We start from the raw sequence: 25441 nt of genomic DNA on the forward strand, positions 1-25441 counted from the left end.
TTTGGTTGTTATCGCGAGGAAATGAAATGAAGCGAGAGTGTTTTTCTTCGTCGATGCTCCAGAGAGCCGTAAGTAACGTCTACTGTGGCTTCTACGCACCGCTTACATGTTTTCATGTGTCCCCCTCATTTTTTAATGATTATTTTTTAGCGTTTCTGCTGCCTCATTTTTGCTTGACGTCGTCACTCGCACATCTGTGGCAGCTGGACTCCCGTCTTCAGCACCTGGACAGCTCCTTATGTGAGCCTCATTTTTTTTAAGAAGCGTCGTACACATGGAGTCCCTGGTGTCATCTCGGAGAGGGAGTGGAAGCCCTTGAAGAAAAGGGGGCGAAAAGCACACAATCCGCCCTCCCACGATGGGACCGTCTCCCCGGACTCAGTGACGGCGTCGCCCGCTGCCAAAGCATGGTGCCCTCTTGCCGGAGGAGGTGTATTTATCGCACGTTGTCCCCAGAAAGGCGATACTGGTGCTCGGCGGATTTGTTAGCCCACTCACGCCAAGATCCCAGTTCTCGTTGTGATCTTCATCCATGTGTCCATCGCCAATGCCAGGGCAAATGAGTCACGACCACACTTTCCACTATGTAGAGCAATCATACACAAGAGGTTAGTGTGCATTTCCATCATTTCTTTCTGTCCTCCTTTCTTCTTCTATTGCTTGTGTTGGTTGAATCGTGAAGAAAAGCTCACTGAGGGGCCTCCGAGCACAGTTTATGTCGGCCTCGCTTGACATGATTGCAAATGCATCTTGATGAGGATGAGCCTGTGCAGAAATAGAGCAAATCTCGTTGACTGGAAACGAGAAGATGATGAATAAATTGCAGCCTTTGTAGACGACCATCTCCACGATAAAGCGCTTGCACTTCTGTCAAAGCTGCACATGCAAAATGCGGGAGTTAGTTATTTTATAATATTCCCAATGATCACCTTCAGGATCAATTTCACAAACATCTTCTAGTTTGAGGAGAATAGAATGGCACTGCAAAACTCAGTTCAACAAAATGGGGTAGGCATCTCTATAATATAAATATGGATATTACGGAGAAATACTGCATCATCCTATGTAATGATGGCCTTAATAGCACATCTAGCTGTGTTAAAGTTTGCAACATGCCATACAATCTAAATAAATTTAGACTGATTATCACATGAAATTGCATTGTAATGTATGACAGACCATATAATGGTAGAGATTTTGAATAGATTAGGCTTCTGTGTAAAAAAAAAGTAGGTAAGTACATAGTGGAAATGTCATCAATGTATTTAGCTAATGATTTAGCAGTTCTGTATTTGCATGCAACATCAATGTATTTTTAACTGTAATTGCAACGTGTGGTATGAAATGTTTACTGCACATCTGTCATTAGCGTCTTGAACTGTAACTAATACAATATGAAAGTATTGGGGGTAATTAAAAAGCTCAGGCAAAATGCTGTGTTGGAATAACATTGCAACTATAATCTCCAGCTCGACACTGACTGATATCTGGCGTCATGTGGGATCCATGCAAAGTGGGTTGTCACTTAACCCACTTCAATGGCCTTCTATCCCGTGGCACAAGGAGCTAGCTATAGCTAGTAAGCATGCTTCCACACTTGCTATGCAAGAGGTGTGACGTTCCTCAGCCCCCCGATTCACAGAGCAGAGCGTATATTAAAGGAGATTTAAAATCCATTGCAGTTTAGTGTTCTTTGGAAATAGTTCAACAGAGCATACAGGCTGAGGTCATAGGAGTGTGCCACCAGGAAAAAGCACATGCAGAGGTGTTTAAAAAAGTGTTAATTAATAATCAATCTGTGAGTGAGACTTTATTTATTGCATCCTCACACAATGATAGCTGTGTGTATGCTATTCCTGTTGTAATGCCATTGTTTTCTGTATTTTCCACAAGGTGTGGAAGGAGCCAAGTCACTGCTGTGGTGAATGTCAATTTTGGCTGATTTAGTGTGAACGTCCACCATTCCAAAGCCTTTCAACATGAGCAACCACCAGTAAGTACGCCACACACACTTCCTGTTGGGAGAGGCTGTGAAATCCTCAATCTCTAGTGATGAACACGTCATCTCATGCAAAGGGGTATCTCAGCGTGGTGGGAAATGATTAGCTCAATGGAACCTGCATATTCTCCTTTGAAGGGACTTTGGGTCCTCATCTACAGTATAACATCTCAGCTGTCTCCGGTCTCCGCTTTCACCTTTTAGCATTCTTGAGGGATGCTCACTTGTCACTTGTCTTATTAATAATTACTCTGTGTGTGTGGTCCCCAAAACAAGCCCTGCATTCTGATGACAGCCGAGCTTGGTGCTAAGAGAAGGGAGAATGGAGGGGAGAGGGAGGTGGCAGGAGCGTAGGGTAGAACGGAGTTGGGAGGTGGGGGGAAGTGACTCCAGAATGGGTTCAGTCAGCTGTGTTCTCCGGTTAAAGGCGCAGGGTGCTGAGTGCAGTTAGTAGCTCAAAGTCAGCACAGTGGCCAATCATCCCTAAGTAGTTAACAGCAAGAAGAAGATGACTGTTTACAAGTATGATTCAGTGTAGCCCAAAGCCAGTGAGGTGACAGATGGAAATCTCCCACATGGAGAAAGGTCTTTGGAGTTATTTTCACCCCGGTGCCCCTCTTAGCAGTAGCATTTCTGTAGTGGAAACAACAGGAAGGGTTTGTTTTTTATTACATATTACACACAATTCAAAACAACACACATCAGTACATTGCCTTGGATTTGTCAGAAAACATCTAAAACAGCCTTCCATGTTATGGAATCAGATTCAGATCAACGTATCAGAATGGAAAGAGACAACTATGGAGATGGAAAGGTGCAGCTCATGGTCCAAAGGATACCACATCATGTGTACAGTATGCTGTGTTACGACATGCGTATGTTAATGGCGGTCAATGGAATGAGTTCACTGGGGTTCATTGATGATGTGACTGTGGACAGAAGTAACCTCAGAGAGGTGCGTATTCATTATTTACATATGCTTATTACTGTGGTGCAGTGGTGTAGAACTGCACTACATCATACTAAGAGTTTCTATATTTCACCCTTCAGTAGCTAAATAAGATGAAATGCTAAATAAAAATAAAAGCGCTTTCAGTAAGATGCAGTGCGGATACCACTGCAAACTCTAACCAAAAATAATAAACATACTGTATTGTTCAATGAAAACTGGGCCTTTTTTACTGTCTAATGGATCTCTTTAGGTTGTGCAAGTGTTCCCAATAAAGGTGAGAGTATCCATTTTTCAGTCTAAAAATGATTTGTCCAGTAATGAATACATTTGTTTAGTGTGTATATGTAATTGTAACTATAGCTAGTGTAGTTACCTAGCGTGTGGCAGTTTTCAGGGAAAACTCCTTTTTCATGTCATTCTATAACGGGGGTGTACTTCAGTGCAGTTCATTGTTGCCTGGTTAACAATAAAGACACTCCGAAGAACAACTGCTCTGGAGTTGTCAAACGCAGTAAATTCTGAAGGAAGTACAGGTCATGGCGACAAAGCTGTGATCCTGCAAATAATGTGCTTTGTGTTCGGAGCTTGTGTCTGAGCTGCTGCCGGAGAATCTGGCCCGTCCCTGGGTAATTGATTTGGCACATTTGTCTTGGTTCTCTGATGATATCAAGACAGTGAATAGCTGTGGTCCAAAGAGCAGCCAAGTGTCTGGATACAAACTTATTGGGCACAGTGGCCCACTTCCAGACGGCCGGCTGGAAATACGGCGGCTGTTAGCACTCAATAAGAATTGTGCTGACGAACTCTTCGAATCTAAAGTGAAAAGCAAAAGTTTAAACAAGAGCACTTACTAGATACCTCTGCCAATGCTTAAACATTTGTCACCTGTGAAATCAATTTGTGGATGTATCTTTTTTTTTCGCAACCACAATTTATCCTGGATGTACAGTACATTCATAACAGATGCCAGCGAGTGTAGCTGTGTGATAATACATTAAGTAAACCTCACTCCCTGACGCCTTAAGAGCTGCGCTGAACAATAAGTTGACAGCCCGGGGCTTTTAGCTCATTGGTTGCCGCTGCTCGAGCAAGAACACTACCACTGGTCAACACATCTTACCAATAGCGGTTTAAAAGAAACCCGCCTGCTCTTTGGAGGATCCGATGAGGAGTAAAACAACCAAAAATGTGTATATTTTTCACAATTACGAATTAAACTGCATAAAAATTGTCCTAAGTTGACGTTCAGCCCAAATAAGATGAAATGACATGGCTTGGCATGATGATGTCATGATGACGTGTCCGTAGCGCGTACACACAAAAGCAGTCTCATAGAGGTGATCGGCAATTTGCAGGCATTATCGTTCCAATTATATGATAAACTGATCGCTAGCATTAGTAGCTAAACTTTACCAAATCGTTATCATTAGCTGTCAACAAGCATAACTAATACGCGTGCATGTGTGTTACATAGGGCGTAGTTTACATGCTAAGTGCTTGCAGTACATTCGAAAGTTAGCACCCTCGAGGCAGCCGCCTATCTGTGGCATACAGCAGCTTTAACTTTCAATTGGTAGGGACGTATGGTCATGCGTTCGAGCCCCGGAGTGTACAGGGATGGACTGCGCGGATGATCACTGTTACACCTGCATACACACAGAGGAAATTACAACCTATGAGATGCATAATCACAGGAACTCAAGATTGACAACACTTAAATGTGTGTGTGAAGATGCTTATGCAGCTTTTTCTACACCTTGTTGTGCTTCTTGGTATCACATGCAGTTTGTAGAATGTCCTTGCCTGCATCATTAAAGGGAAGCCAAGCGGTGAAATGTGAAGTCTTCTCTCCTCATGCAGGATGGCATCCAGCCACTCTGCTGGGCCGTGGTCATAATGGCTGCTGGCCCGCTATCTGATTGGCCGGAAATGTAATTTTGATGCACTAAACAGTTTGTGTCTGTCATGACTGATTAGCGTCCTGCTTGCCGGTGGCTTGAAGTGCCAAGTGCATGGAAGATACTCTTTTTATGTTTTGTAACAGCATTTCTGTTGACTCTTCATACAGTCAGGTTGTAACAGCAGGAGATGTTGCAAAGTGAAACTGTAAAGTCAATTGTAAAACAATGTAGTTCAAGTGAGCTGTTGATTTATGACAAAGTAACCTTTGAAAGAGTCCATGAAAGCGCTTCTCATCAAAAATCAGGTCAAGCAAAGAGAAAACCTATTTTTCTTTCCAGGTCTGCTTACATTAACATTTAACAGGGAGGTGTGTCTGTTCATCCAGGCCCCAAATTTCCAACACAGAGGTTGTACAATTTGCTAAGCCAATGTCTTTGCCTTGTAACCCATGCCTTTGCCCTATTCACAGTGCTACATGGGCTGCACTGGGACAAACGCCAAGACACGTAAGACCCCGGTTGTAGGGTGACTTCTCCTTGTCCCGTATTGGCTGAGCTTGTTAGAGCACAATCCTCTCTGTGTATTTAAATTTTAAGACCATTCTTGGCAGATGAAATGACAGCTGACCCTACAAAGAATATGTGGTGAGTAAAGGCAGCCCTTGTGCCCTCAAATGTCATGAGGATGAACACAAAATATGAACAAGAGAGGCTTTTATTCCATGTTGTGGCTGACAAAGGCCACAACAACATTACAATAAACTAGTAAACTTAAACACATTTGACTTATTGTCATCTGCAGAGTATTGAAAGAGGTGAGGAGTAAAAATTCACTATTCATGGTCGAATATGATATTTAATAAGAAAAAAAATCACTTATTTTTTAGTAGCATGCAAATAATAACTGAGGTTTAAGAAGCGATGTGCTCTGAGCGCACCGATCACAAATGTCAGAGTATGTTTGCACTTTCATTCATCAGTATTGGAGGTCATTCCAGCCAACGCAGACCCATTTCCCAACCCTGAGATATGGCATTGCAGCTTTAATGGTGAAGCCATTGACCAGACTTCCATACTTAATGAGGACCGGATGAGAAAAATCACACTTAACTATCCGGAACATTCTTTAGTTTACTTCATGACCTGGAACGCTAACGCTGCTCTTGTTGTGTGCTTGTAATAACAGGGCCCCTCAAGCTGCATCGTCAGAGCTGGAGGTGATCTCTCAGCAGGTGGAGGAGGAAAACCAGTGTGCGGCCCCGGTTCAACTGGTCAGCTTCTCCTACAGAGACTTACCTCTGGCCGCCCTAGATGTGTCCCTCGCTGGATCTCAGCTCATCTCAAACCCAGATGAAGATGACAACAGAGAGGGGTATGTTTCTACCATGTTTTTGTTTAGTTTTTGATGCTCTGCAGTAAGCAAATGTTCTGATTTTCTATTACAGAAGTCTCACAGATTTGCCAAAGTAGAAACCCCATGCATTTTTATGGGTATACACCCCAAGATGGATAATTAACCAAAAACAAAATTTGAGTTTCTTAAAAGGTTTGGAATTATTTCAGAAGCGTACTAGTTTTGAATGATATCTGACTTGAGATGACCGAAATAGGCTGAGGTCCAAGCTTCGGTCATTACATTCATTGTCACTTGTAGTTGCATACATCTCCTTCAAACAAAATGTCACAACAAAAACCTTATTTACCTTATCTGATGTCTAATCCCAGATGCTGGAGGTATGCAGCGTTCCCAACTGTACTTCATTGTCAAATCAGAGGTCACACAGAGGCTGTAAATGACCACGGTTAATCATATATCCTCTTTCATTCATTTGTATGTTCAAAAGCCCAAAATGTGATCACACAATGACTGATGTTGTCACTCCCATTTATGAGAATTGTAGTGATATTGTGGCCTGTTGATGCCTGAAAGTGCTGCATCCATTAAGGCAGAATTGTCTGTAATCTATCCCGCCATTACTCGTCACTGCATTGGTATTATCACATTTCGTTGGAGTCCAATGAGTCTTGAATTTGGATTCATTCATTATTATAGCTATTACCTTCTAGTGTGTTGGTTCCATTTCACCCCAGCGGCACAGTAATTGATCTTTAGGCTCTATATGTGTCAGAAAGTGAAGGGAGTTGTTTCCACCACAAAGTACAAGGGCCCTGTGGCAGTACTTTTTCTTTCCGGCAGGGTTGTGTTTTCTGATCAGTTATTGGCAGTTAGGGGCTCAGTCCACGAAGGAAAGGACACAACCCTCTTGGGGCATCCCTAGCGTTCCTGTCAGGAAGGATTTTGCCATCTAAGCCCTGAGTTTGACCCAAACCTGTTCAAACATACGCCACATTTTCTTGCCCAGCAAATTTTGAACCTCACATTTGCAATTCCTAGCAAGCAACGGACTGAGGCATGGCACCTATTGGATCGGAGGCTACTATTTGATCATACTAGTATACTGTATAAGTAGACACGCAATCATTTAAGTTTACAAACTTATGGGGCCTATTTAAGGAAAACCCTTTCCAGTGCCTGTCTGGCGCTTGATATTTTCAATCTTTTATAGCTTGGAAGTGCTGTTTTTCAGGCCAAAGGTATTGAAACACAAATCTGTCATTGCAGCCACGCACATGTACACGTGCACACTATGTGAAAGAACGCTTGGAAAACATCTGTCACTAACTGTGGCATCCCTAGTGACGCATACATTGCATCAGAGGAGTGACACAAGCCCTGTATGCTCAGAGTTTTTCAATTCATTTGAACTCTTCAAACAACATGTGTGATATGTAGAGAGTACAGTAACCTTTATAGTAACCGGAGGTGTTGGACTTTCCATGACAGGATGTTGTCTGTTGTAATTTACATTCCAGAGATGCTTTGTGACATTGTCATGTTCCTAGTATGGATCTAACTGTGTCCTCTAGCTAAATAGAAAACCATCAGCTAAATAGGGACACACTTGATGTGGTATTGTTTTGGACGCATAAGAAAAACTAATAGGTTATAAAGGAAATCCTCACATTGCTGGCAAGAGATAGCGTATATGCTAAGGAATGGATCATTATTTGTGATTTTAGCTTAAATATTTGATGACTCGACCTTGCTTTGTTTTGTTTTTTTTTTTTATCCCTGTGTGCTTGGAATGCAGCAGAAGAATACACACCACAGAGGCACATTTAGTCTTGCACGGCAGCTTCGCAGTGCTCTTCATCAGGAGACGTGGGCGATGATGTGGGAGGTGGATGTTCTTGCGGACCACATGGGGCACAGGCAGTACTTGCAGATTCTGTGCAGTGGTGAGCTGGATGGAATTATTAATAGAATTTGGCTGCGCCATCTACTGCACAGAGGTTCAAGATGTGATATCACTCCACAGTCAAATAATTACTGTCTTGATGTACTGTATTTGAAGCGTGACTGAATACTCCTCATTGTAGCAACTATTAAGACTTACTGTACCTTGTATAGTGAATACAACCTCTGTCTTTTTAATTAGGTAGTCTGACAGACAAAAGCATTTGGGAAAGTTTCCAAAGCATGTACAACTAAAAATGGATGGTTATAGACAACTACAGTGTAACATCCAGGTGGTTACAGTAGTGCATATGTATTTAACAATAACAATGAAGTTCCAATAATAATCTCAAATGATGGTTATCTACAAAGCACACATTCTTTTAGCGATATTGTCAAGATTGTGGAGAAAGAGGAGTGATTTGAGAGATGGAGGAATACATTCATTCACTTCCAGAGATGAGCAGTATGCTGTTGGTATCTGGACAGGTTGTTGTGACCTCCAGACGAGGTGAAGCTCACACTTACCGGCAAAGCTTCTACCTGGGCTGCGCTGCCTTATCCTGAGTTAGTGTTCATCCACATCTCAGCTGGCAGCCCACAGCAGCAGCAGCAGCAGCATATGCCACTGATCTCCAGTGGTCAGACTGAGAGGTGTGAGACACACAGCAATGACAGATGGTTCATATGGGTCAAACTGCCACTTGGACTCCAAGATAGCGAGGGCAGAAGGGATAAAGGGAGGGATGTAGGATCGAAGCACTTTTCCATTCACAAAGCTACTGGTTGTTCCATTTGAGGAATGTTGATATCATGATGGATACCCTGATATGGGATTAACCATGTGCAGTGATAAACACTGGATGTCATAAAGTCATCTTAAAGGCAAACTCACTTCCATGTGTGACAGCATTCACAATATTGGACGGGCAGATGTACAAAGTTAGAAGATAGAAAGATGACAACAGTGTGATTAGAGTTTTATTGCTTTTGAACTGAATCAATTTATGTCTTCCATCTGCTGGACCTGGGGTGTCACTGCCCCACTTGGCGTCAGTGCAAGTAGACTGTAACCAATATATTCTGCACCAAAATGTAATGTGTTTTTGCTTGGCCTATACACCCAAGCAATCAGTTCCAGTATGTAATGTGAATCAAGGCAACAGTGGTAGTTTTGGCAACAATATCCATGACATACTGTACCTGTAGCTGAGTTGTCGAAAAAAAGATGTTGCTTTTCCTACCTCCCCCGTTCAAATAGTCTGATGAACAGTCCTCTCCATCAAGCTGTGCCTTCAGCTTGGCCCCATGTGTGATACAATAGATGACATTTGAGAGTGCAGGGTTTGAGGGTTTGTTAATATTCACAGACATGCAAAGTACGAGATTGCTTTTTAGGCTGAGAGTGTGTCATATCGAATGTCCCAGTGAAAACCTATTTATCAGGGACAGCTTGTCTGCTGCTCGGCACATGGAGCCCAATCCATCTTCATTTGCTGAGTATCTGTGGCCCATTTCTCTGGCAAAGACCTGCTTGGAGTTCCCACTGTGATGTCGCTCCTCTGTGTCAGGATGCAAGATCTGATCACATAAACAGCGGTGGCCTGACAAAGAATACAAATGATTTAATCCAAGTGTGGTCACTACATTTGGAAGAGCTGCAGATTGTATACAAGAGCTATAATCCAAAATGTGGCCTTCCAAGGATAATATTGCTTGCATTGAGCACTGATTGGTAGTGGACAACTACACTGCACCATACACAGCTGTTTTTAATATTGCGGTTGTCCTAAGAAATAAGGACCTGTATTCAATGTCATTACAATGTGCAGGTGTATCTAATTTTCCCTGTACGCCTTTAAGTCTTTTTATGCTTTAATTTGTAGGAAGATATGTAGGTTCAAACCTTTTCAATTAATTACCAGTAATCTTTTATTGACATATTCATTTAACTTCATTCAACAGCAATCCCTACCATCATGGAGTCATGCCGATAAAAATAATCCTTAAAATAAATAAATAAAAATCATCAAGTGGAGAAAGCAAGAAGGGAGTGTAAGGCGGATGGATAATGTTCTTTGACCTCTGCTGTTCTGTTGCCTGCATGCTCGTAGTCATATTTCTCATTTTCATTGTGTTTGGACTGTGTTTTGGATTTTTTGTTGTGGCTATGTTGTTGCATTTTTGTAATAAAGTTTCATATATGAAGTAAACAAGAGTCACAAATGGACTAATGCAAAAGAACATGCATGAAAAAAAAATATGTTTCAGCGCACACTCACTGGCCACAGCATTAGGTACACCTGAACAATCTAAGGAAGTGCTTGGGTTTCATCCAAAAGTTGGCCATACATAGATACCAATGCTCCTTGAACCCCTGTGTGGCCTTGATTGTGGTTGCAAGTGATCTGAATAATGTAAAATAATCTATATGTTAACTGTGGTGCGTGAATAACCCACTGACTGTGGGGCATGTGAAAACAGTTGTCGCCTCCCAGTGATGAATGATTTTGTGGGTAAATCTAATTATCTCTGCCCTGGTGTACCGTGCTCCTTTGCTGACTTACGTGGCTCTTTTCTAAATGTACAATCAAGGCATTGATCAAGAGCTCCAATCGATGGCCTTGCCAACGTGTGTTGATGTGATTTTTTTATTTTTTTTGTCAGCTCTTTCAGAAGCAGGGGTTTGTGTGGATGTGTAACAATCAATACCTTCAATGAGTTGATAGAGTGGCCCTGACTTGTTAGCTCTTAATGAAACAAACACACAGAAAGCCGACCTTTGATTTAATTTCATTTACCATGAATCCCTAAGTTAATAAAATGGTGACATGTGAGTGAAAGTCCATCCCATCGCTGCGCCTGATGTCTTTTTTCCATCTGGACCTTCTCCTGCATCCGGCGTCATGTACAGCACGCAATCACGTCCATCTTAGCCCGCTATTGATTGCCCTCATGATCCTCTCGCTTTGCCCTCCTGTCAGCTCACCTTCCATCCATCCCATACCCCCACCCCCATGACTGTTGCTGTCTTTATGAAGCAGCACACACATACACCACCCTTTCCTCTCTTGTTTCCTCCTCTGGCAATATCCCTGTGTGAGGTGTGAATATTTGTATGTGTGAGTGTGAGTATTTGTGTGTGTGTGTGTGTGTGCCCGTGTGCATGCATGAGCAATCCCGTAGCTATTGCCCATTTTATCCGAACCTGCAATGACCCTGAGAGAGCAACTGAAGTGATTTCCTTCCCCCACTTCCTTTTACCACTGAAGCCTCACTTACTCATAAATACCTCAGGTCCTCAGGTTTGAAGTGATTTCCCTAAAATTAGGTTTGGGAGCAGGGAATGATCCGTCATTGCCATGTTCTTTACTTCCAGACAGGGGGTTTCGTTACAGCTTTATTAAATTAATACTTTTCCTGCCTGGCTGGAGTGAATGCCTGAATGAATTATTATTCTATTCCAGAAAGTGTGAGTTACATCGCACGCTATTCCGCCTAGCTCATTCCATCTCTTCTCTACTGCTCATGGGGACGTAAATGTTTCCTTTCCTGTGCTCCACTTTAGCTGACCAAAATTCGATATTGATCCTTGGTCAGAGACTGCTGCTGGACATTTTGGAATAGCACCACTGCTCTTTACCACTTCTGCCTTTGCACCTGAAAGCAAGACATCGTTCTCCTCGTTAAGATCTCATTTTGATCACTTCAGTTGTCTTTGAGAGCTGAACACAATACAATAGCAAAGTTACTGGATCACCCACTTATTTAACATTATAGGAAGTAAAAAATGGTGTAAAATATGGAGTTGGTCCTCACATTACATCCATACCAGCTTCTACTTTCCAGTGAAGATGCTGAAGATTAGTGTATGTTGATTTTTCTTGTGTTTTATTCATGTGACCTTGCCTGTCAGAGGGTCAACTGGTAAAATAACACAACACCCATCACTTATCCTTACCCCCTCCTCCATTTTTGGCTTTTCCCATTCAGGTCCAACTGGCTGAAGCCGTGCTGCGGGGGGCAAGCGGCACTGTGGCAAGTGTGTCTGGCGTCGGCCGGCTTCAACTGCATCCTGGTGGCCTGCGTAGTTCTGGTGGTTGTGCTACTGACTCTGGAGCTGCTTGTCGACACCAAGCTGTTGCAGTGTGAGTAAACAGATGTGGATTTAGGAGTCCAGCTGTGCTTTTAATGGAATGGCAGCACTTGTCAACACCTGCAAACACCGTGTAGCATGTCACAGCTGTTGGAAATGTGCCGTGAACAAGCTGATGACTTTTCAGCCATCTTTATAATGATTATCGTGGTTAATTACATCATAATTCACTTATAATCACCACTAAACCACTATTACTGCACTATAGCGTACAACAACCCCATTGATCCTGTGTCTAAAGAAAAAAGTTCTCAATTGACACTTATCACAATCTAAAAATCAATGAATTATTATTTTCAAATTTGTTATACAATCAATTCAAAGATACCCAGCTGTTTTGACCCTGAATATATGAAATGTGACTTGGAGTTAGAAACATCCACCAAAGAAACTCGCATCTTCTGCGTTGTTCATCCATGCGCTATTATATTATGCTCCTATTGTTTAACTTTTAATGAGACGAGTGATCCCAAAATGTTCAACATGATCCCAGATAGGAAAGGCAACACTAAAATATGGTGTAATATGATCTTGAATTATATTTAGAACGCAGCTTTTGAGGCATAACTTCGTTTTTTGTTCTCATCATCATTTAGTTGGAAATTGTTCAAAAAGTTAAGCGCTATATTGTGTCCTTAAATGACACTTTGAGATGTAATTGCATGTTCAGGTACAAAGTCCTGAAGGGATGCACTCCAAAAAAATGACGGGTGGCACACTGCAATGCTGCGGACACGCTGCACTGAAAAGACTATATCGCATTTTGACGGAATTATCAGGCCTAGAATGGAGGGGAGTTCTTGTCATAAGTTGCTGAAAACTACTTGACATACAATAACTTGCTCACTAAAGTGGAAGATCTGCAATAAATGATTTCTTCCTTCCTTTTTCTTACCTGTTTACTTTGTTTAGCAGGTTACAGTTAACAAAGAAACAGTGACGCAAATAGCTTTTTTGGCGGCAATATAAAAAATAATCTTTGACAGTAACTCAAAAAAATAAGTGCAAGAATTTGTCATATAAAATCCTATAAATTCTCCTAAGAACAGCCTCTCTACACTACTTTATCTTCTCCATCCTCTGACCTTAGGACCCATGATCAATCATAGTGTTGGCAAGCCAACTGTCCCATTAGTATTCCACTGTTGATACACGTTGCCAGGTGGCGTGACCCATGACAAGCTGATGTCACCTTCATCCACGTCATCTGTCAGGGCAGGAGACGTCCTCTTCAATCATAAGCACAAGGTTACGGGACACGTGACCCGCTTTGGTATTGCTTCAGTTCAATGTGACTGTGGTTAATGCCATCTGGCATATGTTTTTTATCGAGCTGTATAGCACATCATTTCACGGGCAGGTTGCCATACACTTGTATTTATGAAGTTGTGCATGAATACTCTTATTCTTCCACTTTGTCAGCACAACCAGCCTATTGTTTTTTCTTCCTACTACAGTTAATAACGCATCCCAGTTTGCCGGCGTCATCCACTGGATCAGCCTTGCTATCCTGTCTGTCTTCTTCACAGAGGTAAATCATCCCCCACCCGCATCACACCAAAAGATCTCCTCTTGCTGCTGATGCAGGGGTCCGCTTGATTAGTGCTATTGTGCAGATTGTCATTAGAATGCTAGCAACAACAACAGGAAGTGACAAAGCATTAGATTAGCCTGTGTGTAGCCATGGGAATGACCAACAAAGACTACAATTGTACAATAGTCCTTGGTCATTTGTCATTATTAGAATAAATTATACTGTCAGTGATCAGTGATGGCATATATGGCATATGGGTCAGTGATGGTCTGGGGAGGCATATCCCTGGAAGGACACACAGACCTCCACAGGTTAGATAATGGCACCCTGACTGCTATTAGGTACCGGGATGAAATCCTTGGATCCACTGTCAGAACCTGCGCTGGTGCAGTGGGACCTGGGTTCCTCCTGGTCCACGACAATGCCCGACCTCAAGTGGCTAGTGTATGCAGGTAGTTCCTGGAGGATGAAGGAATTGATACCATTGACTGGCCCCCACGTTCACCTGACCTAAACCCAATAGAACACCTCTGGGACATTATGTTTGGGTCCATCTGGCGCCTCCAGGTTGCTCCTCAGACTGTTTAGGAGCTCATTGATGCCCTGGTCCAGATCTGGGAGGAGATCCCCCAGGACACCATCCGTAGTCTCACTAGGAGCATGCCCCGACGTTGTCAGGCATGCGTACAAGCACGTGGGGGCCACACAAACTACTGAGAATCATTTTGAGTTGCTACAATGACATTTTAGCAAAATGGACCAGTCTGCTGCATCATTTTTTCCACTTTTATTTTTGAGGTGTCTTTGATTTCCCCCCTCTATAGGGTGATCATTTTCATTTCTATCAAATTATGTGGCATAATTTTGTTACTAATACACCCACTTATTATCAGGAAAGATATTCAAGATCATTTTTCCCGAAGTGTTCCTTTAATTTTTTTTAGCAGTATATATATATATATATATATATATATATATATATATATATATATATATATATATATATATATATATATATATATATATATATATATATATATATACACACACACACTCACATATATATACATATATATATATACATATATATACATATATATACATATATATATAATATTGTTGGGGGATGGTGTCATTATTTTTGTCTGGAGATCTGGAAGACGTAGGTTCGAATCTTCGCTTTGGCATCGCTGTGTGGAGTTTGCATGTTCTGCCCGTGTGTGGGTTTTCTCTGGGTACTCTGGTCCCACATTCCAAAAACATGCATGTTAGGTTAATTGGTGACTCTAAATTGTCCATAGGTACGAATGTGAGTGTGAATGGTTATTTGTTTATATGTGCCCTGCGATTGGTGGGTCGCCGGAAGTCAGCTGGGGTAGGCGCCTGCATACCCCCGCAACTCTAACAAGGATAAGCAGCATTGAAAATGGATCGATGGATGGATAGATGGATGTCTGCTGTGTCAAGTAGGGTTGTCAGCACCTTGTCCCGCATTGCTGGGAGAATCAACACTAGTCTGTAAAACCTCAATGGCTTGCTACAAGCTACGCCAATCAATGCCAGCATGTTTGATCACTCCCTCATCAAACCTCATACGTAGCCTACTGTTCAACTTTTCTTGCATCTTTGTCATCTAGGCGGCAGCTCGATAGATCGCTAGCTAGAGGTATCTGCCTAGCTTCTAGTCTTCGTACTCCAAATGTGACGTTTTAGCACAGTGACATTTTGTTTTTAAAACAAACAAGCAATGCGCTTAGTTCGGAGCTCGTTTTTTTTGTCCCCACAAGCTCCAAGTGGATATCACGTTCATGGGTTACGTACGTAGGTTTTTCAAGTGTCATTGAACAACTTTACTCTCTTGTTGTCATTAATACTAATTATGTCTTGTCCTCGAAACACTATTTGTGTGTGGTTGTTGAACATAAAGACATAGTGTGTCCAGCCTTATCATGGTGATGCTACGACCGGGGTCTCCTATCTCGCCAGGTGATTTTGTGCTCACAAATGGTCAAAGAATGTTTGCTTCAACTCTTAGTATTTTCTTATTATAACTGTTCAATTCAGACTTTGTGCCTTTTATATAATGACAAATGAACACAAAATAGCATAAAGACGTTGGCCACGGTGTTTGAGTGCTTGGTCAATAAAGGAGTGTACAATTTAAATGTTGCCAGTCATAAATAAAACACAAATAGCTGACAGCTCTAATAGTGATGAAAGTTGAATTTATTCTCTTTTAAGTTAAGCAGAACAGATTTCTATTTAATAAAGATATTTATTTGTATTATTTTATTTTGTTAATATTGTTATATTGAAGTAAAAAATAAATTATTGAACAATTTATTTCCCGTGTATTTGTATTACTCCAAAACATGCATCAAATTAATTTCAAGTTTGTGTCAAATAGTAGAAAAATCGTTTCACACCAATAAAGGCAAAAAAAATAAATAAACAATAAAACATCCATCCAAAATTGTATTTTTTAATAATCACCTATTTGCCATCTCGTCCCCGGCCAATAGCACTCATCATAAATCAATTGAAAAAACTACAGTTAATCCATGTGCTCGGTATCAGATTTGGATGATCGGTATCGGAATTGGAAGCTGCCTGAGTCTTCATTTTACAAGAAAACATTCTTGACTCGCAAGAAAAAAGCCATCCTATTCAGTACAGTATATTGCATGATGTCAAACTGTCATTTCATGACACTTCAGCTTCATGTCATAATGTTACAAATAGAAACTTTTCTCAAAGTACCATTTATATTCTCATAACATTATGACTTTCTTTTCATAACATTGCAACGCGATATGGCCCAAGTTCTCCACTGCATAATCTGTTATTACTAACATTAAAATATAGTCTGTTCATTGTAGTTGTCACACATGTAAAGCTATTGATTTTAGGAGCGCTTACTCCAGGAGCCATGAAATAATCACCAATTAAGAAAGAAGTAGTGGCATTACAGATCCAATTCAATATTTCGATCATATATGGCAACAGGTAGCGATGTGCCGTATCAATATCTGTACCTATAAACGTTGTTGTTCTTCTGGTTCCACATAACCATAACAACCGCACTTGTCCAGATGTTCATCATCATTTTTGCTTCATCCTCCACATTTGTCTAAAGTCTTTGTACATGACGACCCTACCGCTAACATTCAAATTCATTAGCCAGTTCGACTCCCAGAATTGAACCAAATGTTCATAGCAGCAGTAAATGGCATCAGCTGGGCTTGCCAGGTCTTTTATTGGTACTCAGAATGCACTGCTTCTACCATCAAGTCACCTGCAGCTGTTCTTGATTTCTTGCATCTTACTGTGTGTGCAACCTTCTCTCTGCCCCTCAGACCGTATTCAGGATCGTGGTCCTGGGGATATGGGATTACATTGAGAACAAAGTAGAGGTAAACTCCCACGGGCGCCATTTGTCCCGCCTCAGGGACTCCTTGCACCGCAGTGTCATTGCCTCAATGTCATGAGTATTTTCCTCAGGTGTTCGATGGAGCTGTCATCGTCCTCTCGCTGGCTCCTATGGTGGCCTCGACTGTGGCCAACGGCCCCAGCAGCCCCTGGGACGCCATTGGCCTCATCATCACGTTGCGCATCTGGAGGGTCAAAAGGGTCATTGATGGTGAGGCTTCCTGTGAACCCGTTGCATGGCTCGTCTCTTTCTGTGCATTGCATTGATTTAACATGGCTTACGGTATTGGGCTGTTCTGTTCTTCTGAGGCACTTGCTAAAGGCAAACTGTTAAATCAATTATGGAGAACAAAACATTTATTAGAAGTAATTGTTGATTTTAACAGCCTTGCGCCCTCTTGTGGTTTTCCAATTAGATGCACAGTACGTGATCTTTAGAGTCCCTCCACATTGAATGCCTTCAGTTCAAAATGATCAATAAACGTATTAAACTAATACAGGTAGAAATAATACAGCACAGCAGAAATAGTACAAGTAGAAATAATAACAATAATGACCTTTTATGTCTGCTTTAATTGTCGCGTTGCAGCCTACGTGCTGCAAGTGAAGGTGGAGATGGAACTGGAGATCCAGCAGTATGAGAAGGCCAAGGCGCTGAGAGAGGAGCAACTTGACCGCCTCACTCAGATCTGCCAGGAGCAAGCGGTGAGTCCCATTACGGTCAATTACGGCTTGTCACCAGCAGAGAGCGACAAAGTACTATTGACGAAAAAAATAATACAGTAAAGTAATGATAACCCAATCCAAAGCATCGCAACGTGACAGTTTTCATTTTATATATTTTTTTAATTTAAGACTTTTTGTCTAGCGTACAGTTGACAAATTTTCTAATAGGATGTCAATATTAATATTTGTATATGTTTATGTGTGATTATATACTGTATATATATATATATATATATATATATATATATATATATATATATATATATATATAGGTAACACTTTACAATAAGGTACACAAAATGACAGTAGTTAATGAGGAACTACTCATTAGTTCTTCATTAGTTCCTCATTAACTACTTTATTTTTGTGTACCTTATTGTAAAGTGTGGCCTATATATATGTATCTTTATATGTTTCTAAACTTTATTAAAACCTTCTTATATAATTTAAGTTTTCCTATTTTAAGACATTATTTATTGTTATCAACCACACACTCCCTAAGAGCTCTGGTGTAGACCAGAAGGTGTATCTTGGCTTTGTAGTCATGCAAGTTAGATTTGTTGTCCGTTTGTAAAATACAGACTGTACAGGAGAAAATAAATGACACATCAGAGGAGGATGTTAAAATGGCTAATGCAGTGTGTTATTTTCATCGTCAGTTCACCTCCTCTCCCTCTCTCCTTTCAGTTTGAGATCCGGCAGCTGAGGGCCCACCTGGCCCAGCAGGACCTGGATCTGGTGGCAGAGCGGGAAGCAGCCATGCAGATCCACCATATGTGGGGTAAACCGAGCAGCAGTTTCCATGAGGTGGACGGACTGGCCCCGGGGGTCTCCGAACATCACAGGCCGGCCAAAGTCAGAGTGCCCAGGGGGCCCTCAGGTAACCGTCTGGAATAAGCAGCTCCTTTGTGGCAAACAGGCTATCAGATAGCGGCAGTGTTCACTGGGTGTTGTCTCTGCTAAGTTGTGGCCTCTGTGCTTTGAGACCTGATTGTTGACATGCAGATAAGTGCACCTGAAACTGAAGGGACAGTATTCTATTAGAAACACAACAAAAGCTGGTCACTAGAGGACTGAAAACCTTCAAAGCCCAAGCAAACCGCATTTATAGGCATTACTCTCGTCTGGACCTTTTTACGACAGGTTGACATCACACACAGAGAGGCACATTGTTCACATCAAAATTCTAGTGGCACACTTTACATGGACCATAAAGATTTCAAGCAGCGACAGGTCATAACTTAGACGACTTAAGGCAACAAAGCGCTGTCGGTGCAGCTCACGTCAGGGTCCACAAGCACTGAGAGGCTTTTGCTTTATCAAAGCTATAAATCATAACACCAGTACATCTGAGATATGAGCTTCTACTTTACGGGATCTGCTCCTCATGCGCTCATATGTTATTGATCATGTGAAGATGGCCCCTGTCACATGTTAGAATGATTTACGAGCGGCTCCTGCGGACCACATAGAAACACATAGAAACACATAGATTGGTTTGGGATCATTGTTTACTATGTATTACAGCGGTTATCCATCCATTCATTTTCTATATCACTTATTCTCATTCGGGTCACAGGTGAGCCTCAGCCTATCCGACTTGACTGGGCAAGAGGCAGGGTACACCGTGGACTGGTCACCAGCCAATCACAGGGCACATGCTGTGTATACAAACAACCATTCACACTCACATTTTGGGATGTGGGGGGAAGCCGTATTAGCTGGGGAAAATCCACACAAGCGCGGGGAGAACTTGCAAACTCCACACAGAGATGTTCCGGCTGACATTTGAACCCAGATCTGCTGACTGTGAGGCAGGTGTGTGAACCACTACTCCTTGCGCCTTTGCCCTACAGTGATAAAAATAAGCTTGAAGTTATCTGACTACCTTTTAAGATACAAGCAGAGTCACATGAGGCTTGATTCTTGGACTTCCGTTAATAAAAATAACAGCCCAAGGGTGTTTATACAACTGCAGAGAGTACTAGGCATCTATTAAGGATAAGGCATTTTTTTGTTTTCTTTATTGCACGCTATAAGAGCTCTGGTATACAGTATATAATGTTTCAGAACTTTTTAATATGCTGATAGTAGACAAGTTTCAATGTATTTAATTACTTTAAAATGTGTTGTAAATAATCATTTATTTTCATCAATTTTTTAAAGTAATAATTGACTAGTTTTTATTTAATAATCATTTTGTGAATTAATTTCATATTAACTTTATTTGTACGCTATAGTTTCTATTTCTTCAACTTTTTTCACAAGTCACTAAGATATAGTTTATAGAAATGCTTAGAAAGTTTTTTTTATTTACTATATTTACTATGTTTATGTACGTTATACATGTGTATCAGAGATGCACGCACTTTTTCAGCATGCAAGTTACAAGTCAAAATGGTCTACCTTTCTATAAATCATATAACATATATGAAATCTGACCGGTAAATTCGACTGTAAATATTAATGATTACTATTTCACATTCACATATTCAAAGTTTACAGGTAATCAAACTAGTTGATATCATAATTATATTCAATATGGCAATTAAGATAATTACACATAATTCCTCAATAGTTGTGTACATAACCTGAGTACTTGTAATATGTCAGTAAAAATAGCTACGTAACGTTCACTAGGAGACACAGTTCATGTATTACATCCAGTTAGCAATTGCTATCAAGCATTACTGATATACAAGAAGTGAAAATTATTACGCAAAAGACAAAGTCAAGATAACACTTTAAAAAGGTTCTAGCAAAGGGCTCATGTTCCATTTCATCATGAAATAATAGTTTAAGAAGCAGGTGTGTAGAAAACACTGATTTCTGTAGTGGAGTTCATGACGCGAAGCAAAGCCATCAAACAATACACCTTTTTTTCTACATAACCAGCCGCTACAAGTGAACACGTAAATTTTGTTATTGATATAAGCATCTTACCGCTGAGTTAGTTTATCCGTAATCAGAATAAGAAAGATGAAAGTTGCATCCCCGTGTGTACCTTGAAACGCCGCGGGGAGCAAGAGCGAATCAGGAGGAGAGTTTATGTCATCTGACAACGTGGCGTTTACCCAGTCGATCCAAAGTAATTCGGCGATCTACCAGTAGCTGCTATATAGTATTGACAACCACCCGGTGGCCTACTAGTGGTTACTTTTATGTTTGTAGTGAATAAAAATGAATTTATTCCTCTGAGTTGAACTTTTGGAACTGTCTTCAGAGCACCATGGCCAGGATGATATGAACAACTACATCAGCCAGTATTACAGCGAGCCAAGCAGCGGTGAGCATGATCAAGATCATTCATAACTTTGTTCTGGCAGCCATATTTATGTGTTAATATGTTGCATCTTGTAGACATGGGCATCCCAGACCCTGCCGCACGTATCATCACCACAGCAGCCATTGACGTCCACCTCCCCAACAATCCCAGCCAGCTTCCTCCTTCCCTGGTAAGCGCTGACGCCGTGTCCAGTAGCCGCTTGCAGCGCGCCAACAGCTCTGCAAGCGAGGCCTCTGCAACCACAGCATCACGCATCAGCAGCCACACGCTGGGATCAGCCACGGACTGCAGTTCCACCGTGCGTGAGGCGTCCACGTCCACGGACTACAGTGACCAGCGCTGCTACCCACCACCATACAGCAGCACTCAGCCCAGGGGAAGTCCCAGCGCTGTCGTGCAAGAACTACTCTCCTCTCTGTCTGAGGACTCGTGTCTTGCCCAGAAGGGCCTGGACCCGGTCAACCTCAAACCCCCAAGCCCAACTGGTTCCACCAAAAACAGCCCCGAGCTGGAGCACAGGGTCAACATCTACAACAAGAGGAACCAGGAGAGCCGCGTTGGGTCGCACACCAAACCTCTCATCCATCTGCAGGGCAATGAAGCTTTCCTAGAGGAGAAGTACAGGATGATGGAGCAAGTAGATGCTCCTATCCATCATCTGTCTGAAACATAAGAGAGCAAGGACAGGAACCTCAACAGGCTTCACTTCCACACTTGTGCGCTCATGAACACCAGTGGAGGACCACTTATCAGGAAATGACTCTCACAAAGACACTTTTACCAGCAACAGGGAACAAACCTAATGCTACATGGAGTTATCTTTGCAGCTGTTTTATTACTAAACAGCCTTAAAAAAACAAAAAACTGTTTGATGGAACAACTGCAGGGTACAGTGGATCAGTGTTGAGATACTAAGTCATTTCTAATCTTTTGTCTATTTTAGCAATGTTTGTTATCAAAATCTACGAATGCAGTTTTTTGAAGAGACGTTTTTGGAATTAACCAAGTTCAGTACTGAGATTTGAATATCATTTCATCAATTGAAAATGTGGCTACACATGACAAGTGAAAAATGTTGGCTTTTCAGGTGCTGCTGTGTAGATATACTGTACCTGTCGTAAAACAGGAGCTATGAGGTGTGGCTACTACAAATTGATCAGCGCATGCACCTTTCAAGATGTTGCACACCAACTTTATTGTACTGTCAACAGATGTTTTTTTTATTTCGCTCATGGAACGCAGGTACTGCAGAGTGGAGCCAATAAAAGGGAGAACAACACACAAGTGAGTCATCAGTTTTAATGCAATAATCTGAAAATTAACACTTTTTACAACTTAGCAGGAAGACTTTCCAGACATGGCGGACACCGTACCAGTAAGTAGAATATAGCAGTTATTCACGACCAGAGGCACAACAATAACCTCAAAGTACAACTTTATTTGCTGACATTTAAAACGTGTATATAAAAACTGGCATTGATGTGAAGACATTCACAGCAGGACTGCAGTGGCTTGTCTTTGTCAAGGCTTCAACTGGATGATGATGATGATCTTGGTGACGCTCACTCCCTCCTCACTTGCTCAGGGCTTCTGTCATCTCAGGAACAGCCTGCAGAAACAAACAGGTCAGATTTTGTACGATTGTATTTTTTTTAGGGCTGTCAAAAATAGCGCGTTAACGGTGGTAACTAATTTACTTCTGTCACAGCCAGAAGACATTTATTGAAACACGCACGAGCACGAGTCTTATTTATGCCTTAAATGGCTTATTTTCTCTACATCTACTATGTTGGGCAATATGAGTGACAATGGGGTGTTATTTCATGCCTATATGCCTCTAATAATATTTAAAAAACGTATGTTGTAGGTTGTAAACAGGTTTTCTATGCTCCAACTACGAAAATATTTAATTTATAAATAAGGAATCCTACTTTGCGGAATTTCACTTATCGCGGTTGGGGCTGGAACCAATCAACCGTGATAAACGAGGGATTACTGTACACTCAAAACATGTGAATTCATCACCTTTGAGACGTGTGTTATCTTTGAGCTTGATTTACATTTTGAGTTCACTTGGAGCTGTTAATACATACATACATACATACATACATACACACATGCATACATGCATACATGCATGTGTCCTGCCATTTATTTTTCTGTTTACAAAATACAGTCAAAATTGGCATATTTCACACATAGTTGTAAATAGTGACTAATCATAACTATTTAATTTGAAATTTATTAATTAGATCATTATCAATAATCATTTGACAGCACAATTTTTTTTGTTTTATATTAAATTTATTTTATATAGTTCACTTTTTCCTATTGTATTTTAAGTGTAACTACCCTTCATTGTATGTTGAGTGTATTAGGCTATCCAAGCCATTTCTACTGGGAATTGAAAACTGCAACAAGACTTGTGATACAGTATGTGGACAAAAGTCTTCTGATGCAATATTAAACCAATCAAGGGTCGGGCTTGACTCATAGACACACTCCAATATGTTTTAGACAGTCTTGCCAAAGGAAGCTGCAAAGAGCATACTAACTCTATATTTTCTACCATTCAGGTGTAACAGCCAGGTGTCCCGATACTTTTGCGTCTGGGACAAGTTTCACCTGAATGTGAAGCTTCCGCCCCATAAACGCGAGTCATCCTAAACAACACAAATCCCATAAGCCTTGTGTAATTCTCCCTCAAGAGCCGAACGACTTTAGGACAGAGTTCATCACGGGTATCAATTGTCCTTTTGAGGGGGGAAAAAGTAGAGAGGCCATTCATTTTAATCAGCTATCTGATCACTGGTAAGCTGATCTCACACTGGAGGTCACAAGTCCACTGCTACTCGCAATTATTACTAATCACGTCTGCAGTGAGTTTGTCAAGACACATGCACACTTCATGTGCACCTCACAGAGGGCTGAATAAAACATGACAGCGCCACACGCAATAATATTCTGTTAAGTACCAGCTACCAAACAACGAGAGCATCTCCATGCGTGTGTTCCCGCATTAGATGCAAGCTCTTCTCCTTGAATGAATGACTTACAGATCACACAAGTCATTGTCTAGCTTTTTAGTTCCCTCACACAGGATTTAGAACCATTTTCTACGACCGCTCACCTTAAAGAGATCAGCCACCAAGCCGTAGTCTGCTACCTGGAAAATGGGAGCCTCTGGGTCCTTGTTGATTGCAACAATAGTCTAAATATAACACAAATGAAAGGCTCTGTTAATGAAATACAAACATCCTGAGCATTACTTCTATTCTGTTTGATTTACTGTACCTTGCTGTCTTTCATCCCAGCCAAGTGTTGAATGGCTCCAGAGATGCCAACAGCGATGTACAGCTCCTGTGGAAAACAAACACAGCGGGCTTGTAAACAGGAAGTGCCATCGCAGGCTCGTCATCGAGCAGCAAGCTGCGGGGTCACTGTCAAGAAGTTCACTTGTCATCACATCGGCTTTGGCATCAGGTTCATGCACCTTCAGTATGAATATTTCAGTGCTCTTCTTATGCAGCTTGGCCTCAGAGCAGCTCAATGCTGACAGGAATATGTATGTTTCTATCACCTGGTCAGCGGGAGAAACAGACCTAACCAGGGCTTGTCATAACATTTGCCAGGTCTGCGCCGGTCGAAGTGGATGAAGGGACAACAACTGTGCCATTAATTATACGGAAAAATTCAGTCAAATACTTAATGTGGATAATCATCACCAGGGTCACGTTTAGGGGTGAGAATCTCTGGCCACCTCACGATGCGATGCAATTACGTTTCAGAGGCCTGCGATGCGATGAGAAAACGATTATGGATGCATCTTTTTTGTGATCAATAGTTTGTCAGTTTTTTATGCGTAATTTTTTTCTATATATAATTTCTTTTTACTCACTGTGTACTACTAAAACAAAGCATATTTGTAATGATCCACAATTAAAATAAACATGAAACAGATTAATTTACTTCCATTATCTTTTAATAATTAGAGGGTTACATCTACCACCATATTTGCCATTGCACAGAACCAGGAAAAACCAGCAGGAAAAGTAAATTGTGCCAGTAGCAGCATGTATAATATTAACACAAACTTCGGTATATTCTGAATAACCAACATTTTAAAAATCTGCCATTACTCATATTTTATATATCGACTC

At 41.3% G+C, this 25441-nt stretch overlaps 2 protein-coding genes across 2 annotated transcripts in view; one reads left to right on the forward strand and one right to left on the reverse strand.

Moving 5' to 3' along the window:
* Positions 1 to 22891, forward strand: tmem266 (transmembrane protein 266). The gene is made up of 12 exons (XM_054777176.1): positions 1 to 68; positions 151 to 608; positions 1894 to 1993; positions 6039 to 6224; positions 12144 to 12298; positions 13764 to 13837; positions 17197 to 17253; positions 17342 to 17480; positions 17859 to 17974; positions 18683 to 18875; positions 21219 to 21281; positions 21356 to 22891. The coding sequence occupies exons 3-12, from the start codon at positions 1980 to 1982 to the stop codon at positions 21952 to 21954; spliced, it is 1596 nt and encodes a 531-aa protein (XP_054633151.1). The 5' UTR covers positions 1 to 68; positions 151 to 608; positions 1894 to 1979; the 3' UTR covers positions 21955 to 22891.
* The window catches only part of etfa (electron transfer flavoprotein subunit alpha), a 6400-nt gene continuing 3525 nt past the window's right edge, over positions 22567 to 25441 (reverse strand). The window contains exons 10-12 of the mRNA XM_054777177.1: positions 24576 to 24641; positions 24412 to 24492; positions 22567 to 22890 (exon numbers count right to left, since the gene is read on the reverse strand). Of these exons, the coding sequence (XP_054633152.1) occupies positions 22855 to 22890; positions 24412 to 24492; positions 24576 to 24641 (183 nt within the window). The 3' untranslated portion in view covers positions 22567 to 22854. The remainder of the gene's footprint in view (positions 22891 to 24411; positions 24493 to 24575; positions 24642 to 25441) is intronic.

Source organism: Dunckerocampus dactyliophorus, chromosome 5 (assembly GCF_027744805.1).
Source record: "Dunckerocampus dactyliophorus isolate RoL2022-P2 chromosome 5, RoL_Ddac_1.1, whole genome shotgun sequence".
NCBI classification, from domain to species: domain Eukaryota; kingdom Metazoa; phylum Chordata; class Actinopteri; order Syngnathiformes; family Syngnathidae; genus Dunckerocampus; species Dunckerocampus dactyliophorus.